This window comes from Acanthopagrus latus, chromosome 22 (genome assembly GCF_904848185.1).
Source record: "Acanthopagrus latus isolate v.2019 chromosome 22, fAcaLat1.1, whole genome shotgun sequence".
In the NCBI taxonomy this organism is placed as follows: Eukaryota; Metazoa; Chordata; class Actinopteri; order Spariformes; family Sparidae; genus Acanthopagrus; species Acanthopagrus latus.
The window spans coordinates 5,924,631-5,944,879 of NC_051060.1; the positions used below are offsets into that span (position 1 = coordinate 5,924,631).

A 20,249-nucleotide genomic window follows, 5' to 3' on the forward strand; every position below is an offset into this window, starting at 1 on the left:
ATCTTCATCATCACCGCCATCATCATCCTCCTCTTCTCCCTCCCGTCTGTGTGTCTGGGTCCCCCCCCCTCCCCTTCCTCCTCCTCCTCCTCCTCCCTCCCTCCCTCGCTCCAGTGAAGGCACGGCCAGATATCACGGCGACAAAAGAGAGAGAGAGCGGTGGAGAGAGCTTGACAGAAAGAGAGAGAGAGGGAGGGAGAGTGTTAGGAGAGAGAGAGAGAGAGAGAGAGAGAGAGAGAGAGAGAGAGAGTGAAGGAGGCTGCAGACTTTCCGACCAGAGAGGAAGAGGAGAGGAGGAAGAAGAGGCAGAGATAGAGGAGTCTCCATCTTCGCCATTTCAGTACGTTCCGTGTCTTTTCTCTTCTCTGATGTTTGCTGTAACAATAATCTGCGGCTCGTGACGCTCCTCTCGCGCGTCTTTGCGCGGCTGCACGGCTCCGGTCACCTCTACGGTTTCTCCCTGTAATATTCTCTCAGTGTGTCAGTCATGCTCGTGCTGCTCCTCACCTCAGTTTTTTTTGTTGTTGATGCTCCTCTGACAGTGTGTCTGTGTGCAGGGACATTGTCTGCGTTGTGATGCGCTCCTATAGCCCTGTCAGTATCATACTGCTGTAACATCCTCATATATTTCCGTTGTATTGTGTCATCATGCAGAGATGTTTGTCTGATGTTCCAGTTCACTTGCTCAGTTTTTTTTGCGCTGCCGCCTGCTCTGTGGTGACCTTATGCCACCTTTTGATTGTGTTTGTGCTCAAGTGTCATTATCAAAGTCATTTATAATTTCTCTTTCATTACTTCGAGGCTCTATAACATCCTATAATATCCTGGTAATACGTCCGTGATGTTCCTACAGGGTGCTGTGAAGCCCGTATTGTTATGTATAGCAGCTATAGGACAGAGCTTAATGGGATATGATAATTCATGCTGGGGCTATTGTGTGTAATATTTTGTATTCCTACAGGGTGTCACAGAGTGTCAGTGTTCCCACAGTACTGCTGTAATGCTTCCACTGAGCCAAAGTGTGTCTGTGCTGCTAATTAGTGAGTCTGCAGTGACCTTATGGGACCTTTTTATTAAGTTTGTTCACCCAGCTTTCACAAAATTTACTGTGTCTATACTATTCCTGAAGTGTTTACTTGATTTTCTTGGATATCAGCTTGATTTGTTTGTATCTTTGCGCCAGTTATTTGACTCCCGTTAAGTTAAGATGAATTAAGATGAGTTTAAGTTGAAGTAACTTGAGTTTAACCGCTCAGATTTCACTAATAGAAGTGTGTCTTTACTATTCTTGAATTATTTGGTTGATTTGCTTGAATCTTTACATGGAATAATTGGCTCCCATAGTTGAATCAAGGTAAAATTCCATAGACTTATGTTAGAGTAACACTCAATTATTGTGGAATAGCAAGTTAAGTCGAATGCTATTAAGGCTAAAATGTGTCTGTGCTGCTAATTAGTAAGTCTGCAGTGACCTTATGTGACCTTTTATCAAGTTTATCCCCTAAGTTTTTAGTTAACGTAGCCTGTCTATACTATTCTTGAGGAATGACTTGATTTGTTTGAATCAATAATTGACTCCCATGGTAAGATATAGACAAGTTTATGGTGAAGCAACACTTGGCCAACGAAGCAGAACTGAAATAAATTAAAAGCGGTATGTTAACTATTATATCCTGCTGTAATGCTTCCATGTTTATCCGTCTATCGTTTTTACTAAATGTAGTGTGTCTATATTATCCTTGAAGCATTTGTTTGATTGATGCTTGAATCAGTACATCAAATAATTGACTTTTGTACAAAATAAATAAAAAATAGCAAGTTAATTTGAGTTTGGGTAAGCTGGATTGTGTCAGTGATGCTAATTAGTGAATCTCTAGTGACCTCATGGGACCTTTTCATCAAGTTTGTACCCTCAGCTTTCCCTGAATGTAGCGTGTCTATACTATTCTTGAAGTATTTGCTTGAATCTTTGCAATTGATTTAAACCAGAAATAAACTAAATACATTTACCAAAATTCTGTGCTTAAGTAAAGTTTTGAGGTATTCGTACTTTACTTGGTATTTCCGTTTTCCATAAAAGGAAATGTGGTATTTACCCACATGCCGATGGAAGGTACTCATCATGCAGAAAGACCTATTTCAGAATAATGTTAATCATATTCTATTATTAGATTACAATTATAGATGTTTTAATGTGTTCATCACTTGAATGTTGAAGCTGGTAACGGCAGTTTAACAGCTTTATTTATCTGCTGGGTACGTTAGCTGGTGAATTCCCCCTCTGGGATCAATAAAGTCTTATCTTAATCACATTTTTTTTTTTTTTTGTTGATTATGTTTCACATTATTAAACCAACGCTATTAGCAAAAGTAGTAACTATAGTTGTCAAATTAATGTAGTGGAGTTAAAACATGAATATTTGACCTGAACTGTAGGGATGTAAAAGTATTGATTAAAGGAACAGTTCACCCAAAAATGAAAATCCAGTCATTATCTACTCACTCCCATGCTGACTATAAGTCAGGCGAAGTTTTGTGGTGCACAAAACATTTCTGGAGCTTCATAATATGAAACATGATCAACAAATTAAATCTGATGTAATGTTATACCTTAAGATAGAAGTGTATTGATCCCCGAGGAGAAATCACAAGCTACCCAGCAGCTCAACTAAAAGTACTAAAACCACTGTTACCAGCTTCAAAATTAAGTGATGAACACATTAATGCATCAAAAATTATAATCCAGTCGTATCTAAATAATGAGTACTTGTACTTTGGGTGTTTTAAGTTCATTTTAATGCAAATATTTTTACCTAAATGAAGGTTTAAGTCACGACTTTTGCTTATGAATTGTAACTGAGTATTTCTACACTGCAGTACTGCTGCTTCCACTCAAAGATCTGAGCAAAATCAACTGCTATCCCCTCCTGCAATATAACATCGAACAATATATATCAAGTGACAGCATGACGTAAAACCTGGAATACATCCAGCCATCAGCAGCCAGTCCAATCATCAGTAATGTAAAGTCTACTGGGGTGAAGTACGGAATATAATATGTTCTCTACAGTAGATATCCACGAGCCTCCAGTGACCTTAATATATCTGTGAAACTATCTTCACTATTCATACTGGGAGTGAGTGTACAGAGAGTTGCATTTAAGTCTCTTAATATAAAAAGTTTTACTGCTGCAGTGGTTTTATAACATCAGCAGTGCACCGGAGGAAAGTTCGGGATCTTGCGGCTCGAACACTTAAGACGCACTCAGAGTCAGAGGAGTGATGCAGAAGTCCTGATGTGTTTTTAAACTTTCTGACGCTCATCTGTAAATCAACAGTAAATAGAGAAAAATTGAGAAGGATGGCTCGCTGCAGGGTGAGCGCAGGCAGTTATACGCTTTGTATAAAAAAGATGATTTAATTCACTGGAAACCACATTTCGGCTAACTGATGTTTAAACTACATTATGGCTGTTTTATTGTTCAGTTAGTGTCACAAAACAGGCGACTTGCCATCTGAAATGCAGGAAAGGACTCATTTCCTGGGTTCTGGTGAATATCTTTAGTTTGTGCCAAAGTGTTTATGTCAAGAGTTGACACATACAGTATGTTACCATGGAAAAGCACATTTATTCACAGTAGATCAAGGAGTTCCACCAAAACCATATGATGTAGTATTATATTTGTACTTTTTTTGATCAAATAAAAAAAGTAAAAAGGTGAAATTTGCCCTTAAAGCTGCACTTATCAATACTATTATATTAAAAATGCATTAAATCACTACAGGACATTTTAGCCTCTAGGGTTGATTTAATAATAGCCTCAGGTCATTGTTTTGGTATTTTTACCTACTGTTCATGACCAAAAATTACCCATAGTTACCCAAAGTTAAGGACACATTTGTAACTATCTGAGGAACACAATGGAACAAGCACCATATGTTTTGCTCAGGAGGTGTTGGGAGAAGAAAACCTGCTCTAAAAGAGACTAAATTTTGGGCCAGACACACACCAAACCAACATCAACATCAAAGAACCAGTGACAAAGGCCGACTGTTGTGTTGCCTCATATCACTTGCGTCTTGGCCAAAAACCTTTACTTGAACGCACCGCAAAGATTACGGCTGACGGCCAACTAGTGTTATGGCTTGAAAATGAAAGACCCAGTGCAAACACAATGACAGGCAGATAGAGGAACAAACAAAGAGCCTTAATAATGCGAGCTGTTGTCCAAAAATCAAAATCCAGGCTGCGAAAAGAGCAGACGACAACACTGAATACAGGCGGGGGAAAATCCAAAAGAATAAAGAGAAACACATAACCTGAAAAAAGTACAAACCACGATGAAACTCGAGGCTCTCAGGCAGGACTGCAAAGCACACAAGGCCAGGGAACATGAGGAGCAAATACAGAAACACCAGCAACAACAATCTGACAGCGTGGGGGAAATGAGAACACAGCAGAGAAACGGGAAGCGGGAAAACAGACAAAGACAGGAAGTGAAAAGTAAAACATGACACATGAGGATATAATCTACAAAATGGAACAGGAAACAAGTAACCAAAAACAACAAAATATTCCAACATTTTTGATACCATTCTATATCCACTTCTAATCTAGATCCCGTCCAAAAAAAGGCTGCAAATGTCACTGGCCTAATACCATTTTACGTTATTATACAATGCCAAATTGACAAGGGCCATCCATCCATCCATCCATTATCTGAAACCATCTATCCTTTTCAGGGTTACCGGGGGATAGAGCCGATCCCAGCTGACATTGGGCGACAGTGTGGTATATGCCGGATTAATGGTGAGTTCCTCACAGGGCTCACATATAGGGACAAACCTACAGACAATTTAAAGTAACTTTTTGCATGTCTTTGGATGGTGGGAGCAAGCTGTAGTAGAGAACCCACACAGGCCCAGGGAGAACATACAAACTCAAAACACAGAACCCTGTCTCCAATCCAGGTCTTTCTTGCTGTGCTGCTCTTGACAAGGTCCAACTATTATTATTTTTCTAATCAGAAAAACTAATTATTCAGGGTGTCGCGTTTGTTAGCCAAGTAGCTTGTCGGTTATTTGGCTGTGTAGTAGGGTAGTAATTTTGATAGTCAGTGCCAAAAATAATCCAGAAATGCACCTTTCTCTCGAGCAGCATTATGTCATCATCATCATCTTCATTATTCTAGTGTCACTAGAATATTGGCTGCGTGACCTCTGACGTCCGACCTTCTCCTTCTGCTGAGGCGGAGAATGTAACCTGTCTCAGTTCAACCTGATTTGCGGTTGTTTTGCTGTGTAAACATGGAGATCAGGTGAACTCAGCTGAAAAATAATGAAAGGAAAAAAAAACAAAAAAACCCCCTCCTTTATCTCCTGTGTGCTCTCTGCAGTCTGAGTCCAGAGGAGGTGATCATTCATAAACCTTCCTCCTCTCTGCAGCCCTGCACCACCTGTGTGTGACAGAGCATATTAAACACTGGCTCAGCTTTCAGTCGACCAGTCAGACCGGACCAGACTGCTGGTCACACCTGTAGGTCTGTTCACATCACCACGACCGGGCCTGGTGCCGATCTCTGTGATCAGTTTATCTGCAACCTGTTTGTTAGCCTTAGAGCTCTCGTTCCTATGCATAATAATATTTAACTCACCAGATTAAAGTGAAATTGATGTAAGATCAATGAAGAAAGCATCTTAACTAACAGAATTACTTTGCCCCGTCTAATGGCTGTAGTCCCCAGTGGTCTTTTTCAATGTTAACTATTTTTGCACTAGCTTCTCCAACTTTTTTGTCCCAAACTGCAATTTTTTAAAATCAAAACACAGACAATTCTTCCGGGTAAAACCCTCCAAATGTGAAATCCCTCAGGAAAATGGCATGTGAAAGCAGAGAGAAATGGTGCCAGGCTGCCAGCCAGGCTTCATTTCCCTCCCCCCGACTGGAGATCCAGTCAGACTGGCAGCATGGCACCGTTTTCTGTCTGCTTTCACATGCCATTTTCCTGAGGGATTTCATGCCTGAAAAATCCTAACATTTTTGTTTCTCTTAGACAGATGAGTGTCCATCCAAGCTAAACATTCCCAGTTTGCCTTTTTTTCTAGTGGTGTCCCGTGTGTGAGGTAGAACTTATTAAGCTGGTTAGTCAGGGAGTTGAGTTTGTTAGCCACTTAGCTTGTCAGTTATTTGGTAATTTAACTTTATACCTAACTTTTCCTCTGTCTAATGGTTGTAGTCGTCAGTGGCCTAATTTCGACTTTTTCCTCTCCAGCTTTTTGTACAAAGATATGGTAACAATAATGGTCCAAAATGATGAGAAACTGACATTCCTTTTAAATAAATAAAAAAAAAACTAACAAAAAAACAAAAATATAAAATAGAATATATCTGACCCATGCATGGGCTGAAAAGCTTGGAAGGATTTAGAATGTATCCGGGCACAAGATAACCAGCTCAAGACGCAGCTTTATCTGAATGCTGCTTATCTAGCTCCACTAGACTTACAAACAGCCCCTAATTAGCAACTAATTAGCAACTTTTGCATGTAGGAGATGTCTGACCAAAGAAGAAAATGGCACTGCTCTCAGAAAGCAGAACAAATTGCACATTAAATATCTCTCTTTTTATTTAACCTCTAGCCTTTGCATCATTGCAAGGTCAGTTCAGATTAAAGTGTAAAACGGGGCAGACTGGATGATTTTGTCGGTCACGTATATTCTCTTAACTGATAACATATGTTTCAGCCGGGCTCTCTGCACAGCCAGCACCTGCAAATAATATACAGATCAACTGACCGTCCATCATTGTTGTTATAAATCTCCAAAGTCATATTTGAAAAGTAACCCTATCTAAAAGTAAAGCTATGGTGTTAAAATAGTGAAAGTCAACCAGTTCACACTAACGCGACTAGATGAGACGATGCATCATCTCTACTGCAACAACTATGTTTACCTTCATTCTCACGGCTGTCTTTTTTATAGCTGAATATTAGAGCCCAGCCAGTACGTGATATTTGGGAGTAAAGAATACTGATATTGATATATCGGCTGAGAAATAGGACAACATATAGGCCGATACCCATATATTTGTGATAGTCCAATACCAGCTGATAAAATCGCCCAATTTATATTTCTCTTTGGTCCAAAATGGAGTCATTTAAACCAGCTGACTTTGCTGCGAGGTGATGATTTGCTGGTTTAAGGCCAGTTCCCACTGCTGCAGTTCCTCCCTGCAACGTTCTGAGATGGTTGTGTCTTGTTGCGAATCTTTGGTCTAAACCGAGCATTTATTAAACATTTATTTTTATGGCACTTTTATACTTGAAATACTTGTGTTTGTATCTGAACGTATCTACAATGCTTTTTCAGAGCCGATATTTCAATGCTAATTATTAGCAATCAAGGAGACCAAAAAAAAAAGAAAAAAAAGAAGATATTTGGGACAGATATTAATTTCCAGTAAAAATTAATCACTTTGCATCCAAATTTAGAACAACCAGTGAGGGAACGAACCTAAGAACGATTTGTAGGTACTTTCCTTGAGTATTTCCATTTTCTGCTACTTTATATCTCCTCTCCACTTCATTTATTTGATAAATTTAGTTACGAGTAACTGTACAGATTTATACCAGTTTACTGTTTATACTTTTTTAAGAGATAGTGGTGTGGGCAGGACATTGTGAGAGGATGTTGCATCAGAGCTAAGACAGCTTTTAGCCACGACATGTAAATTACCGATCAAGTTGCATTAAAACAAGCTCATGGCCGCTTATAAATGATCTTTTGACAGCAGCCATGAGGGAAATCCCACGATAGGACTGAACCAAATTTTCTGACATTTCAGAAATCCATCTGTGAGCTAAAGGTTGAGCGCTCAGGCAATTAATCAGGCGCTGTGACCTCAAACTGCACCTCAAACGACAACCAATCTGGCAGAAATTGGGCACGAATCTAAAAATAGTCCGGAGTGACCAATTCAGGTCCAAAGTCTGCCAGCGTCTGCTCGGTATTAGAGAAAAGTCCAGTCCGGCAGGAAATGTGGCTCCGGCGCTTATGAGACACCGACATGAGACTGACACACACGATCAGCATCACATCTGTCTCGCAGACTGTGCTCCGCCATGACGGTGGATCAGCTGGTTACTGTCGAGTCGGTGATGAAACTGTCAAGCCGAACCAGTGAGACCTCGCCTGAACTACCTGTCTGCCAGTCTGTCTCTCTGTCTCACTGTCTGTCTGTGGTTTATTAAATCTGAGCTGCTGCCAAGACAGCCATCAATCCGATTAACTCATTCTGATCAATGGAGTCCAGCACACACACACACAGACACACACATATACATGTACACACACACACACACACACACACACACACACACAGGCGGCAGAAGGCATCATCCACTTTCTATTCTGGAGCGCCGAATGACTCATAGTGTAAGAGCCACACATACACACACTCAGTCGTTATCCACACACACACATTTTTAATGACTCATCGTGGGTAGATCCTGTTCTTCGTGGAGCGTGTGCGCGCTGGTGGAAGATCATTCATGTGAGGCACAGACTGACAGCTGCGGAATCCAAATTAGAGCTCTGGGATTAATGCGAAACTTTCTTCGCGCGCCCCGTCCGCCGTGACCTCTGACCCCTCTGTAATCCATTACCTGTGACATCCTCTCATTGCTGAATTCCGTCTGGATGAAAAGAGAGACCTTGAGTCAGATATCGTCTTTTGTCCGGGTTTGTAGTCAGTATCACCTCCGATTACACACACACATTAATCCAGCAGTAATGATTGCGGCTCTGTTGCCACTGACGACCTGCCTCGTCTGCTTGTTACAGATCATTAAAGCTTCACTCACTGACCACATCCACCGTTCCACCTGTCAATCACGGAGGCCCGTCCCCCCCTCCCCACACACACACTCCCTCACAGACAGAGGTGAATGATGGGAGAGGGAGAGGCCACGTCGGCTGCATGGTAAAAAAAAAAAAAAAAAATGTCAGTTTGATTGCGACTAGGCGTTTAACTGGTGGTTTTAACACCGATTAGTAGCATCATCACCATGAATCACACAGTACCCGCAGCGAAGGGAATGTGTAACTTGAAATTTGACGTAAGCTGGCTTTAGAAGTGAGCTGAAGTGCTGCAGCCAACAAGAACATTAGCGTGCATGATGCAGGTTTGTGGCTAAACCGACTGAAAGCGATCGTCTCCTCTCCCGTCGGCAAGACAATTGGAAGTGTGCTCCTTGTCTTCTATAGCAAAGCAGTCCGCATTCCCCACCCTCATTTGCATGAACAATTTAGTTGCAGTAGATGTTTCCTGCAGACCTACTCCTCTGGACATTAACCCGATCTGCCAAGAAATCAACTCACATGTTTTTGAGCGCAATCAAGTGAATCTGAAGAATGAAATAACTGGCTGGAGAGACAGAGGTTACAGTTGCATAGCATGTAAAGAGACTGACCCCGGTGAACACAAACTGCTCTGATGAATTAGAATGCTAAGAGGACTTACTTTTGGCCTCGACTAGCTTTTCAACACCGACCCCTTTTTTAGCAGTCGGACTAGTCCCACAGAAGAACCAGCTGCATGCGTTCATCAGCATCATGAAGAGTAAAATTCACTGTAAAAACCAACACAGTTGCCTGCAGATACTGAATGTTGCGACCGTGTGCAGATACTCACAGTCGATGAGTTCCTGCTATGAGGTGAACGTCCTCTGACAGAAGATTGTCTGAGGGCTGAAGAGGACTTTATCTCTTCTGAAGTGCTGACATGACACCGTGGACCTGGTCATCGAGCAGGGGGGGGAGCGGGCCGACGCTGTGTTTGAGTCCAGGCGTGAAAATCTGCAGCGTGGCCCCTTCACATTCCCACTTTTACAGGGTTTAGAGGGTGAACATGAAGTGTACCAGGGTTCATTACGGCCAGGAAACCCTGCAGGGGAATCAGGCGAGTTCATGTGTGGAGTGGGCACATGTATCCATCCAGCATTTGGAAAAGTGGAATCTCGAAAAGACTCTAAAAATAATAGAACCGAGCAAAGACATTTTCTGATTTTGGCTTCGGCAGTAGATGAAAACAGGAAAGTCATTTCCCGTTTTTGAAGCCCACAAACAAACGCAAAAACACAAATCTTCATTAATTTTTTTTTTTTTTTCCACTTTTCCAGATTAGACAGACAGTGAACACAAAGACCGCAGAGCTTTAAAGACCAGCAGTACAAAGATTACTCTATGGAGTACGATACAAAGGACAAGATCAAAAATAAATAAATAAAAAAAAATACATGTGCAGGAATGTGATTTACTATGCTAATGTCGAACTCCCATAAGCTTTCATTGTTATTTAGCATGCGGCGTTCAGATGTCTGAATTCAGCTGTGATCGTATCTGCAAATCACAGTCAGCTGCTGCTGCTCAGGCTCTCTCTGTGATTGGTCAGAGGTTAATTGATGCAGCTAATCACCCGATCAGTCCAGTCTCCATGGAAACCAGGAGTGGGGCTGATGTACAGGAGGGAGTCAGGGCGTCACACCAGCAGGGCTGCTGCTGCTGCTGCTTTTATTTTATTTTTTTGTGTGTGTGTGTGTGTGTACAGACTGCACTGCAGTTATACGTTAGTCGTAACGGAATTCATTAATGGTCCATTCGATTTTTTAGCAGCTGCGATAGCTTCAATGCTAAATAGCAGACAGTATTCATAGACATTAAGAGTAGTCTTCGATGGTCGAAGTAGCAAAAACACATTGAAATTATGTAAACGTACAGAAGTATTAGCAACAAATGTACTAACAGTATCAGAAGTAAGTGGTCATGCAGACACTCCCCTTTACAGTGATGTGTGACCACAGTGATATTATATTTTAGCTGATTATTATTATTGTTATTATTATCATTATTGATATGCATATTAAGCTTATTTTAAGTACTATATGTATAGGTCTTTGGCAGTTTGATCGATAGTAAAGTACAGTATTGTATTTTATGAACTGAGTTTTGTATGTAAAATCTTAATCTGTAAAGAAAGGTCTATTTAAAGTCCAATTACTGCCATTTTTTTGGCCTCTATCCATGCAGGCAGCATACTATATTATTAATATGATCGCAGCTGGGTTTAGATGTGGAATTTGTTTGCCCTGAGTTGAGCCTCTCAGACAGCAGCTCCTGTCAGGCTGAGACTGTCAAGAATATTTTCCCAAAATATCTACAACGAGACTACAGTGTTGCACTAATCTGAACAATGGTTTTAATGATGCTACTAGAGTTATGCTGTATTCTGCTGTTGCTCAATAAACATGTTTTTAGCTTAAACATGACCACAGGATGCCTTGAAAAGGGAAAGTAAACTTATATAATTTAAGTTTCAACAATCAACCAGTACTGTCTCATGAAGACAGCATTGATGAGAACATCTGGAGATCTAAAAAGCTGCTAAACTTTAAGAGAAGAAAAAAGAAAAAGAGAAGAAAGAGAAAAAAAAACAATTTGTTATACACAGTGTATAACAATCTAAGCAGTGTTTTGAGATAAATGCTAATATACAGTACTCACAATGCAAACATGCTAATGGCTTAAGAATAAGCATAGCAGTCGGAACAGCCATGTCACTTTCTACATAACTCATTTGAGAACTGCATGGATACTGATCCAGCACTCGGTGGTTAAAGAGTTTATGAGCTGAAGCATAATCAAACATTTTATAATCCTGGAAAAAGGCGTTTGGTTGAGTGATGGTCAAAGATGAGGAAATATCTGCAAATATCTATTTGTTCTAGAGGGAGGCAGAAAGTTTTTTTGCCGTTAATTTCAAAACCGCTGAAAAACAAAAGGCTTCCATCCAGTAGTTGGCTAGATATTCGAATTTGGCACAAAGTAATGGATCAATTGACATATCACCATGCCTGCTGTGGTAAACTGTAAACATTTTTACATTTTATTAAGCAGCTCATGTCCAGAATAACAAACTCTGCTGATGTGCAGACAGACAGTAGAGCCGACAGACCTGAGGAAGCGCTGCATCTCTCTCTCTCCCTGTTCGGTTGTGTTGTTTGGTTTGTGCACTGCAGCGTCACATCACACACCAGGTGTTTCTGTTTGTTGGGTTTGATAAAAGTGCTCTGCTGTAATAAAACACGGAGCTGCTGTTGAGCTCCGCCGCAAACACACAACTCACCTGGCTGCTGTGCGTATGTGTGTGTTGGTGTGTGCTTTGTGTTTCGACACACAAACATTTACCTCAGTGTTTGTGTTTGGGTGTGTTACAGACTCTTCAGGCCGGAAACTGGGACATTTTTAGGGAGTTGTGAGAACATTTGTAAGCATATTATATGGAGTCCTCAGGTTGTTGGGCCATTTCCTTGATCCCTAAACGTGGGGAAAATTAGCCTTCATTACCCATAATGCAGTTTAGCCAATGAGTGACATCACTGGAGATTATATACAGCTTTCCTTGCAGCCACAAAAGGCTTTAACACACTTTAATGTGTAACATTGGTGGCGTTACCCTTTAAATGATTAGATAAAGTGATAAGAAAAAAAACAACTGTCAACAGGGCGAGGTGTGGTGTTGGATTTGACCTACAGGGGGCCCTGCAGCCACCAGCGTCAGTCCAAGTGGCTCAGTATCAGAATGTGTTCAGAGAGAAAAGACCCACAGGTAGAGAGTGTATGTTTCTATATTTCTGTGGCAAAACCTACAATGCCTACATGTGTGTATGTGGTGTGAAGTGTCGGTACACACCTGCATGTGTGCGTGTGCATGGGTATAGAATTGTGTGTGTCTCAGTATGGAGCTCTGCATCACATTGTACCAGACAGGCAGAGTGTCGGGCTGAATACTAAACAGCAGGAAGCTCCTCTTCACACAGTGCCAATCCAGCCATATAGGACACTGTGACACACACACACACGCACACACACACTCAAAAATGCACACAGCGCACACACAGGGACTGACAACTCGAGCATGTTTTTTTTTGTTTTTTGCTTCAATAATTCAGGGTAGGCTTCCATAACACCAAAATAAATCAAAGATCCTCTGGAAAATCTCGAGAGGAGGGAGCACAATATCTTAACATTGCTATTCATTACTGTTACACATAGCCATATTATACATTTTTATACACATGTGTATGCTCACACACAAATATTGTACTATACATGTGAGGACCCCCGATGCTGATAGTATACGGACCCATCGCCTTATGTCTTAACCCTTTGAAAGAAAGAAATGGAGTCAGGACAAAATGTTCTCATTCTCCAAAATACATACTGGCCTTTTAAAATGTTTTTAAAAAAATACTGGTATGTGTCCTTGCTTTTAAAATATTTATTTACATCACAGAAACAACTGGACAGGACAGCATCTGGGTCCAGACCTGGACAGCGCTCTGCCTATCAGTGATCATCAGGTTAACAAAGGGGGCTGCATGTTAGAAATCATGTATTGTATATATTGCCCCACCTGAAATTTTTGTAAAAGGTCCTGATTTTCTTTCTAAAAATACCCTGTCCTTTCAGAAATGCCCTCACTTTCTCTAAATACCATCCACTAAAAATACTTACATGTCCTCACTATATGAAAGTACTGTCCATCCAAAAAGATATCAACTTTTTCATAAGGACCCCACTGTATAGAAAAAAATGTTTTCTTTTGCTCAAAAATGTCCTCGCTCTTCACGGATGTCCTGATAATCCAAAATGTCCTCCTGCTGCTCTGAAACTGGTCCTCACAAAGATACAAGCACAAGAACCCAGACACACACACATGCAGAGGCAGAACAAGGACACAGCCTATGGAAACGAACATAGACTCACTAGTGAGGTTAGTACATCATGTGCACACATGCATGAACACACTGCAGCGCGCACACACACCCATTAAGTGTGCAGCCCACTCAGTCGTATAGTTTCCAGGGAGGTGGAGGATTTATTTATTTCTTTTTTCAGTTGAGCTCTTCATGGCGGAGGGAGGGAAGACTGTGTTTGATGTAGGGTGGTGCGCTGGAGCACGCTCAGTGGAGTGGCGGCCTCAGATGCACCCGGCCTCGGTATGCTGTGGCACCATAATGGGAGTAGGCTGAGAGTTCAGGCGAGGCTGTCCAGAATTTACATTTATATTAAGGCTGCAAACCCCTCGAGCTGCACTGCAGCTGAGGGGAGCAAACCACGCAGAGCTGCTGTGTTCACGTCTTCGTCTTCAAACCGTCGCCTCTGTGTAGTCTCTCTCTCTTTTATGTTGCTGTTTGCATTGAAATGCTCCCAGCGAGCTCATGCTCTGCTGTAATAATTACAGCCCAGAGTGAGATTTTTGTGTTGCTTAAAATTTTGGAAAACAAAAAAGAAAAAAAAAGAAAAATGCGGCACTTTCATTTGGATGGTATTGGTGCTGTAATAGCGTTGCAGTGGTCTTTGAGCTGCAGTGATAATGAAAAATCATGATGACTACCGAGTGCCTGATATTAGTGAGAGAGTTCAGACAGATCCTTGGAAATGCCACCATTTTTAGCTATCAGGGTTCATCTACAGAGGCTCTTAGCATACCAACACCAGAGTCTCCTGGATAATTCAACAATAAAAGATGCTTCTGATGTGACCATCATGTCATATTTGTTTCTGGCTCATGGCTTGGTGCTGCTTTACATACTTCAATAACCATGAGCCCATAGCAACCTAACCACCAGAATCAAAATTGGCAATGTACATTTCTGTAAACCATGGACATGCTGAAACTTTATGTTTCCTTGGGTTCTTCTTTTAATTTCATGCTATGACAACCATGTATTGCGGACCCGTTAGGGTTTAGGCACAAAAACCACTTGGTTAAGATTAGGAAAGGATCATCATAATGTTTACACAAAACCTGTTTTGAAAAGTATTCTCTGGCCTGGCAGACTGAAATTCCCTCCACTATGTATGGCATAGATTGTGGAAATGCTGATATGATACGTATCAAAAGTACAAATTTAATGTGTCCGTGGCTTGCAGAAAAATGCCACGATTTAACTCTGGTGATGCGCAGACATCAGCTGCCATAATTTGGAGAGGAAACCTGTTGAGAGAACCAATCCAAGCGGTGGCAAACTCAGAATGCTTCATTATTGCCTTTGGGACAAAAACACCATAGCTGTGTGTCAATTTGGCGGGCTGCATCCTCGGCCTGGTATGCAGGGAATTTCCTACATACATTGCCGGCTCCCCTCGGTTTACCCTTACTTGCTTTGCAAAGCACTGCTCCTGTCGCTTAGCAACCTAGACTGTATTGGGGACCCTTGTTTTTTAAATTATTGTAAGCTACTCGAATGACTTGATACCTCATACTACATTTAAAAGTGTATTGGGCTGCTGTTTTGCTCTGTGTGTCCAACGTAGTTGTCTTCAGGGAGAACAAATCCAACTGTCATCTGAGTGCAATAAATGCGGGCCACAAAGGATGCAACAAAGGATTGTATTCTTCATGGCACAGGAACGAAGGCCACATTCCTCGGCCGGATTCCGCATTAAGAGGAGCCTTCAAAATGGGACGGCCTTGTTGTGCTGCTGCGATGCATTCGGCCTTTAAATGCAGCCTTCAGAGGACGCAGCCTCGGAATTGAGACACAGCTCATTCTCATCAAAAATTTCAGAACTGATCCAGAATCTAAAACTTAGCGGATTCCTTTTGCTGAATGTTTTATCAAGTTTTTTTTTTTTTTTTTTTTTTTTTTTTACAAAGAGCCTTTGATAGCAACGCAGAAGTCTAGTTCAGAGTGCAGGTGATTCAGATTTGTTTTTAAATTGAATCTTTATAACAGACTGCCTGCACTATTATTTGCAAGTGATCAGATTGAATTTTTGTGTCCAGACAACTCAGAAGATCCATCATCTCACCATTCAAACAATTACGGAGCAGACAGTTTATTTAAGCGCGAGTCTCCACAGACTGTTGTTCTTTGAGTTTTCCCCTATAGTGCTCTGCTAGTTATAGCACTGTTTCTACTCAGCTGCTCTGATACACTTCAGACTGCTGTCCAGACTACCTCAAATTAATCTGAATCGGCCCAATTTTAAGAGAAATTAAAAGAATCACACAGCTAATTAAAGATCAGGGTAACATGTAAGTGCAAGGAGGAAAATAATGAATGTCAAAGCTCTGAATCTGTATTTAAAAGTAGTTAAAGTCAGGGCCATTGTTATATTTACTGAAAGTTTGTTCCAGGTCTCTGGTATTGTAATTAAATGCTCCTTCATTCGTCATGGTATTTGTGCACCCACAGAGTTATTCATCTTTTGTACTCATAATTCATCCGGGAGAGTTTCATTTTTCACCGAGCCTTGAAAAGCTCCAGCTTTGATTCACATACCATTGTTTATGAAAAAATATTTTCCTTTCAGAAACCTGGATGTCCAAAGTCAGTCCCCAAACTTTTCAACTTTATAAATATTGTTGTTCACATTGAAACCTAAAAAATTTATTTAAGCCACGGTCTGAGCTGCTCAGATGAATGATTATCCTAAAAATGAAATTACTGATAACCGTGATCCACTGTTACCATCTGCTCTCTCAGAACTAAAGCGCGGTTGTTCTACCATCTTAATTTTCAAATCTTTTATCATGGTTGGTATAATAAGAATATTTTTCATCTCAAGCTTTCAGGAGTAAGATAAATGCACTTGTTAATGTGGTCCGTTACAGATCTTTTTTAAAATCTCTTAAGAAAAGACTGGAGCTTTCCTGTATACTATAAGTACAAACAAATGTGACTTTACGTAATGTGAAATAAACTTTTAAACATCATCTCGTCTTTAAACATTTGTGCCACGGTCACACAGGTACAATTTCAAATACATGGCAGCAGGGATGATATATTTTTGTAGGCTAACTTAAGTGAGCATTGCCCTGGTTTGTTTGACAAGAAACTTATGGGGTTTCTATTAGATTTTGTTTTTTTTGCAGGAAATGTGATGATAAGTACATGTTTTGTTGGACACTTTTATGATTGTTGGCAAGTAAAATTGAGTTAAATCAAAAAAAAAAGCTGATGTGAAGTCAGCCTGTAAAGATGGACTAGTGAGTAGACGCGTCTCTATGCTCAGCATGACATCAAGTTCTTTTACGACACTTTCTAATTTAGATGTGGGATATTTACTGGCATATTTTATGGCATAGAGCAAACTGTGTCAATATCCTAAGCTTGAGGTAACCACAGACCTTATTTCGGACATTTAACCATCAACCAATTCAAAAAACTCATTGACTTTGAGATGAAGGAACCAGAGGTGAAAAAATGCTAACTGATTTCCTGGTTTTAGGATTCATTATTGCAGCCCTCAATGCATCCTGTACTCTAAACTTATCAATGTACAAGCTGGAAAGTTAAAGTTAGACTAGTTTGTAACTGAAGTAAAGACAAAATAGTGAGTAGATGAGTCTCTGTTTTTTGCTGTGATGATGGTTAATTTAACTTCTGAAGTCTCATTCAGACACTTCTTAGCAAAGGCCATTTTTAAAACACCTAAATGCTTTTAAACCCAAACCAGGGGTATTTCCGGATGCGTGTTATGTCGTAGAACAGGACGTGAAAATCTCTCAAGCTTGCGTTGACCACAGATCAGACTGCAAACCCACTAAACTACAAATGCAAAAACTATTTTCTGGGTTTAAAGACTCAATCCTAACAGTGAGGACAAAAAACGCTCATGATCCCGTGTCACCTGCGTCTTTTGGTTTGCTGCATACTGACCATTTAAGCTAGAAAATTCCAAGGATATAATCGACACGTTCAACAAAACTCTGTTGTCCATGTTCTTCCTTTCAAAAGTGTCCTGAAAACTTCTATCTTTGAAGAAACAATAACAAAATACTCCAACAAAATTGTTTAATATGAACAGGCAAGAATTTTACACCCCATCAGAAGCCAAGGCTGACTGCAGTCATTATTGGTCATAATTGACTGTACTGCAGTGAAACGATGGAACAGCTTGTCGTTAGCAAGTCAAATATAAATATCAATTATTTACAACTAGTTTTCTGTTGTATGAATGGCCCCAACTGCTATAAATGACTGCTTTTATTCATATTGTTGGCCTTGTTATGGGTCATTCACTGGCTATGCTGTAGGTCACTGAAATGTTTTCAGCAGTGAATCTTTTAAACCTCTCCAGAGAAACACCTAATTGACTGAATGAATTAAATGTTATGCTGTAGGTCACAGAAATGTTTTTAGCAGTGCGCCTGTGCAACCTCTCCAGGGTAACACATAATTGACTGAATGAATTACATTAAATTAGATTTCACATTTGAAGTTATCAGTAAAAATGTGTCGATGGTATTTGGCAGGAGTCTCTCAAATGTCAAAATGTCATTAGAATATCATAATTATGCATTTCACAGAGAGAATTGAGCTTAGAGGCTGTCCAAAGGAAGTGAGCGGGCCACCGCTCAGTGTCTTTCTCAAGGAAATTCCAAACAGGAATCTGATTTCCTGCAAAACTAAGATGTCAATGTGTTTTTCGTTTGCAGATCATGACTTTGGAAGATACCCTCTGAAATTCTGAAATTGCTATAAAGACTCTTCAGCTACATGACCAGTGCTACACCGAGCTCTGACCAGGTGGGTACACAGTCACAACCAGCCGTTGTTCTGGTCAAATTTAATAAGTCACAATAGTTGTTTTGCATATTTTGGAAAATCAGAACAATGACAGAAACAATCTTAAGTGAACAAGCAGAAAAATAACAAAAAAATGCAACAACGTAACCGGGGGAAAGTAAAAACTTGCTCTCCGTTTAGGAATTGGGAGGTGGTTAAACCAGCCGTTCATAAGTTGAAACTCATGAACAGTAACATAAGCACTCCCAGCACTCCACATGTTAGCCAGCAGTAACATAAGCAGTCCACTAAAGCACCTATTTTCTGGGCTATGTTACAGTTTGTGATGCTACAATCACTTCCTTCAAGCCTTATGTCTTCACAACCTCAGTCAGTTAAATTTGTAGTTTTGTCACTTACAAAACTACAAATTTAATTGACAAATTTACAAATTTAATTAACTGAGGACACTTAGCTCTTCCCTAACTTAGTTAGGGAAGAAGAAAGAACGGGCTCACCCCAGTCCTGTTTGTGCTAGCTTGTAGCATTCACGTTAGCAATAAACTACCACACGATGTTGTGGGAGCTAACATGTCGTTACCTGTTGCGATGTTGCTTGTTAGCACTGGATTCTTGAAAATCTTTATTTTGCAGGAGCTGGTGGCCTGCTACGACCCTGCAAAAGTGATAGCAGTGGTTGCCAGTATGTTTAGCGTTGGCCGCTGATGCCTCTGAAATCATACTACCTGTTTTGGCTACCGTTGGCTAGTTCGTTGCCAAGTAGTTTTAAGGTGTGATAAGGTGATAAATATAGTTTTCAAGGTAGCCTGTTGCTAAGGTGCAGCTAGCAGTCTGTTGGTTTCACTGAAATTGATTTTCCTAGGAGGGTTGTGCACAGGAAACACTATAATGTGTTTAATTATATATAGCATGTTTTCTTTCAGAGTAAGTGCTGACTTGTGTTTTCCTCTTCAGATGGAGGTGAATGTGGTTAAAAAACGCCATCGCACACGATCCAAAGGAGTCAGAGGTACGAGTCTGTCTGCTCTCGTTTTGTCTTATTATAGCCTCGGTCAAGACTTCTGAATCACTGCACATTACAAGACACACGCTAATGTAGGCAGCCTGGCAACATTATGCTTGCTAGGTTATTTTTGCTTCTGCTGCCATAACACTAACACTAAGCATTTATGTATGAGAAGTGAAACATGAATCACATCATGGTAAATGATTTCATCATTGACACTTAGTCAGATTGTCCCTTTGTTTGAAGTCCCCACCCTTTTACTAAATACAAATAAAATTCCCATGAAATAGCTTATGGACTGCAGTTTACTTTGGCATATAATTATGCATTTACATAAAAACAGTTGTTCAGGGCAAGACTTGTTAACCAAGACAATAAGCAAGTTGCCTTTTAGTGGACAAAAAAATGTTGATTCGTCCCTGCAGAAATGAGTCATTCTATGAATATTTTTTCAGAAAGTAATTTTCATCGAACCTAAAGATGAAGGTCAGATCATGATATCCCTGATTCTTGCTTTGGGGCCAGACTGTGGTGTCAGCTATATTGGAATCTATGGGAGATGCATCGAGAAACACAATAAAACCCAACAGGTCCACATTGTGTGACTTCTGAGGAAGAAATGCCTCCAGAAAATGAAAGAAAGT

At 40.5% G+C, this 20,249-nt stretch overlaps 1 protein-coding gene across 8 annotated transcripts in view; it reads left to right on the forward strand.

Annotated features, from left to right (window-relative positions):
• Positions 1–206: 206 nt before the first annotated feature.
• Positions 207–20,249, forward strand: part of myt1la (myelin transcription factor 1-like, a) — a 79,492-nt gene continuing 59,449 nt past the window's right edge. For all 8 annotated transcript variants that reach the window (XM_037085424.1, XM_037085427.1, XM_037085426.1 and 5 more), the window contains exons 1-3: positions 207–340; positions 18,509–18,599; positions 19,554–19,608. In XM_037085424.1, the coding sequence (XP_036941319.1) occupies positions 18,570–18,599; positions 19,554–19,608 (85 nt within the window). In that variant the 5' untranslated portion in view covers positions 207–340; positions 18,509–18,569. The remainder of the gene's footprint in view (positions 341–18,508; positions 18,600–19,553; positions 19,609–20,249) is intronic.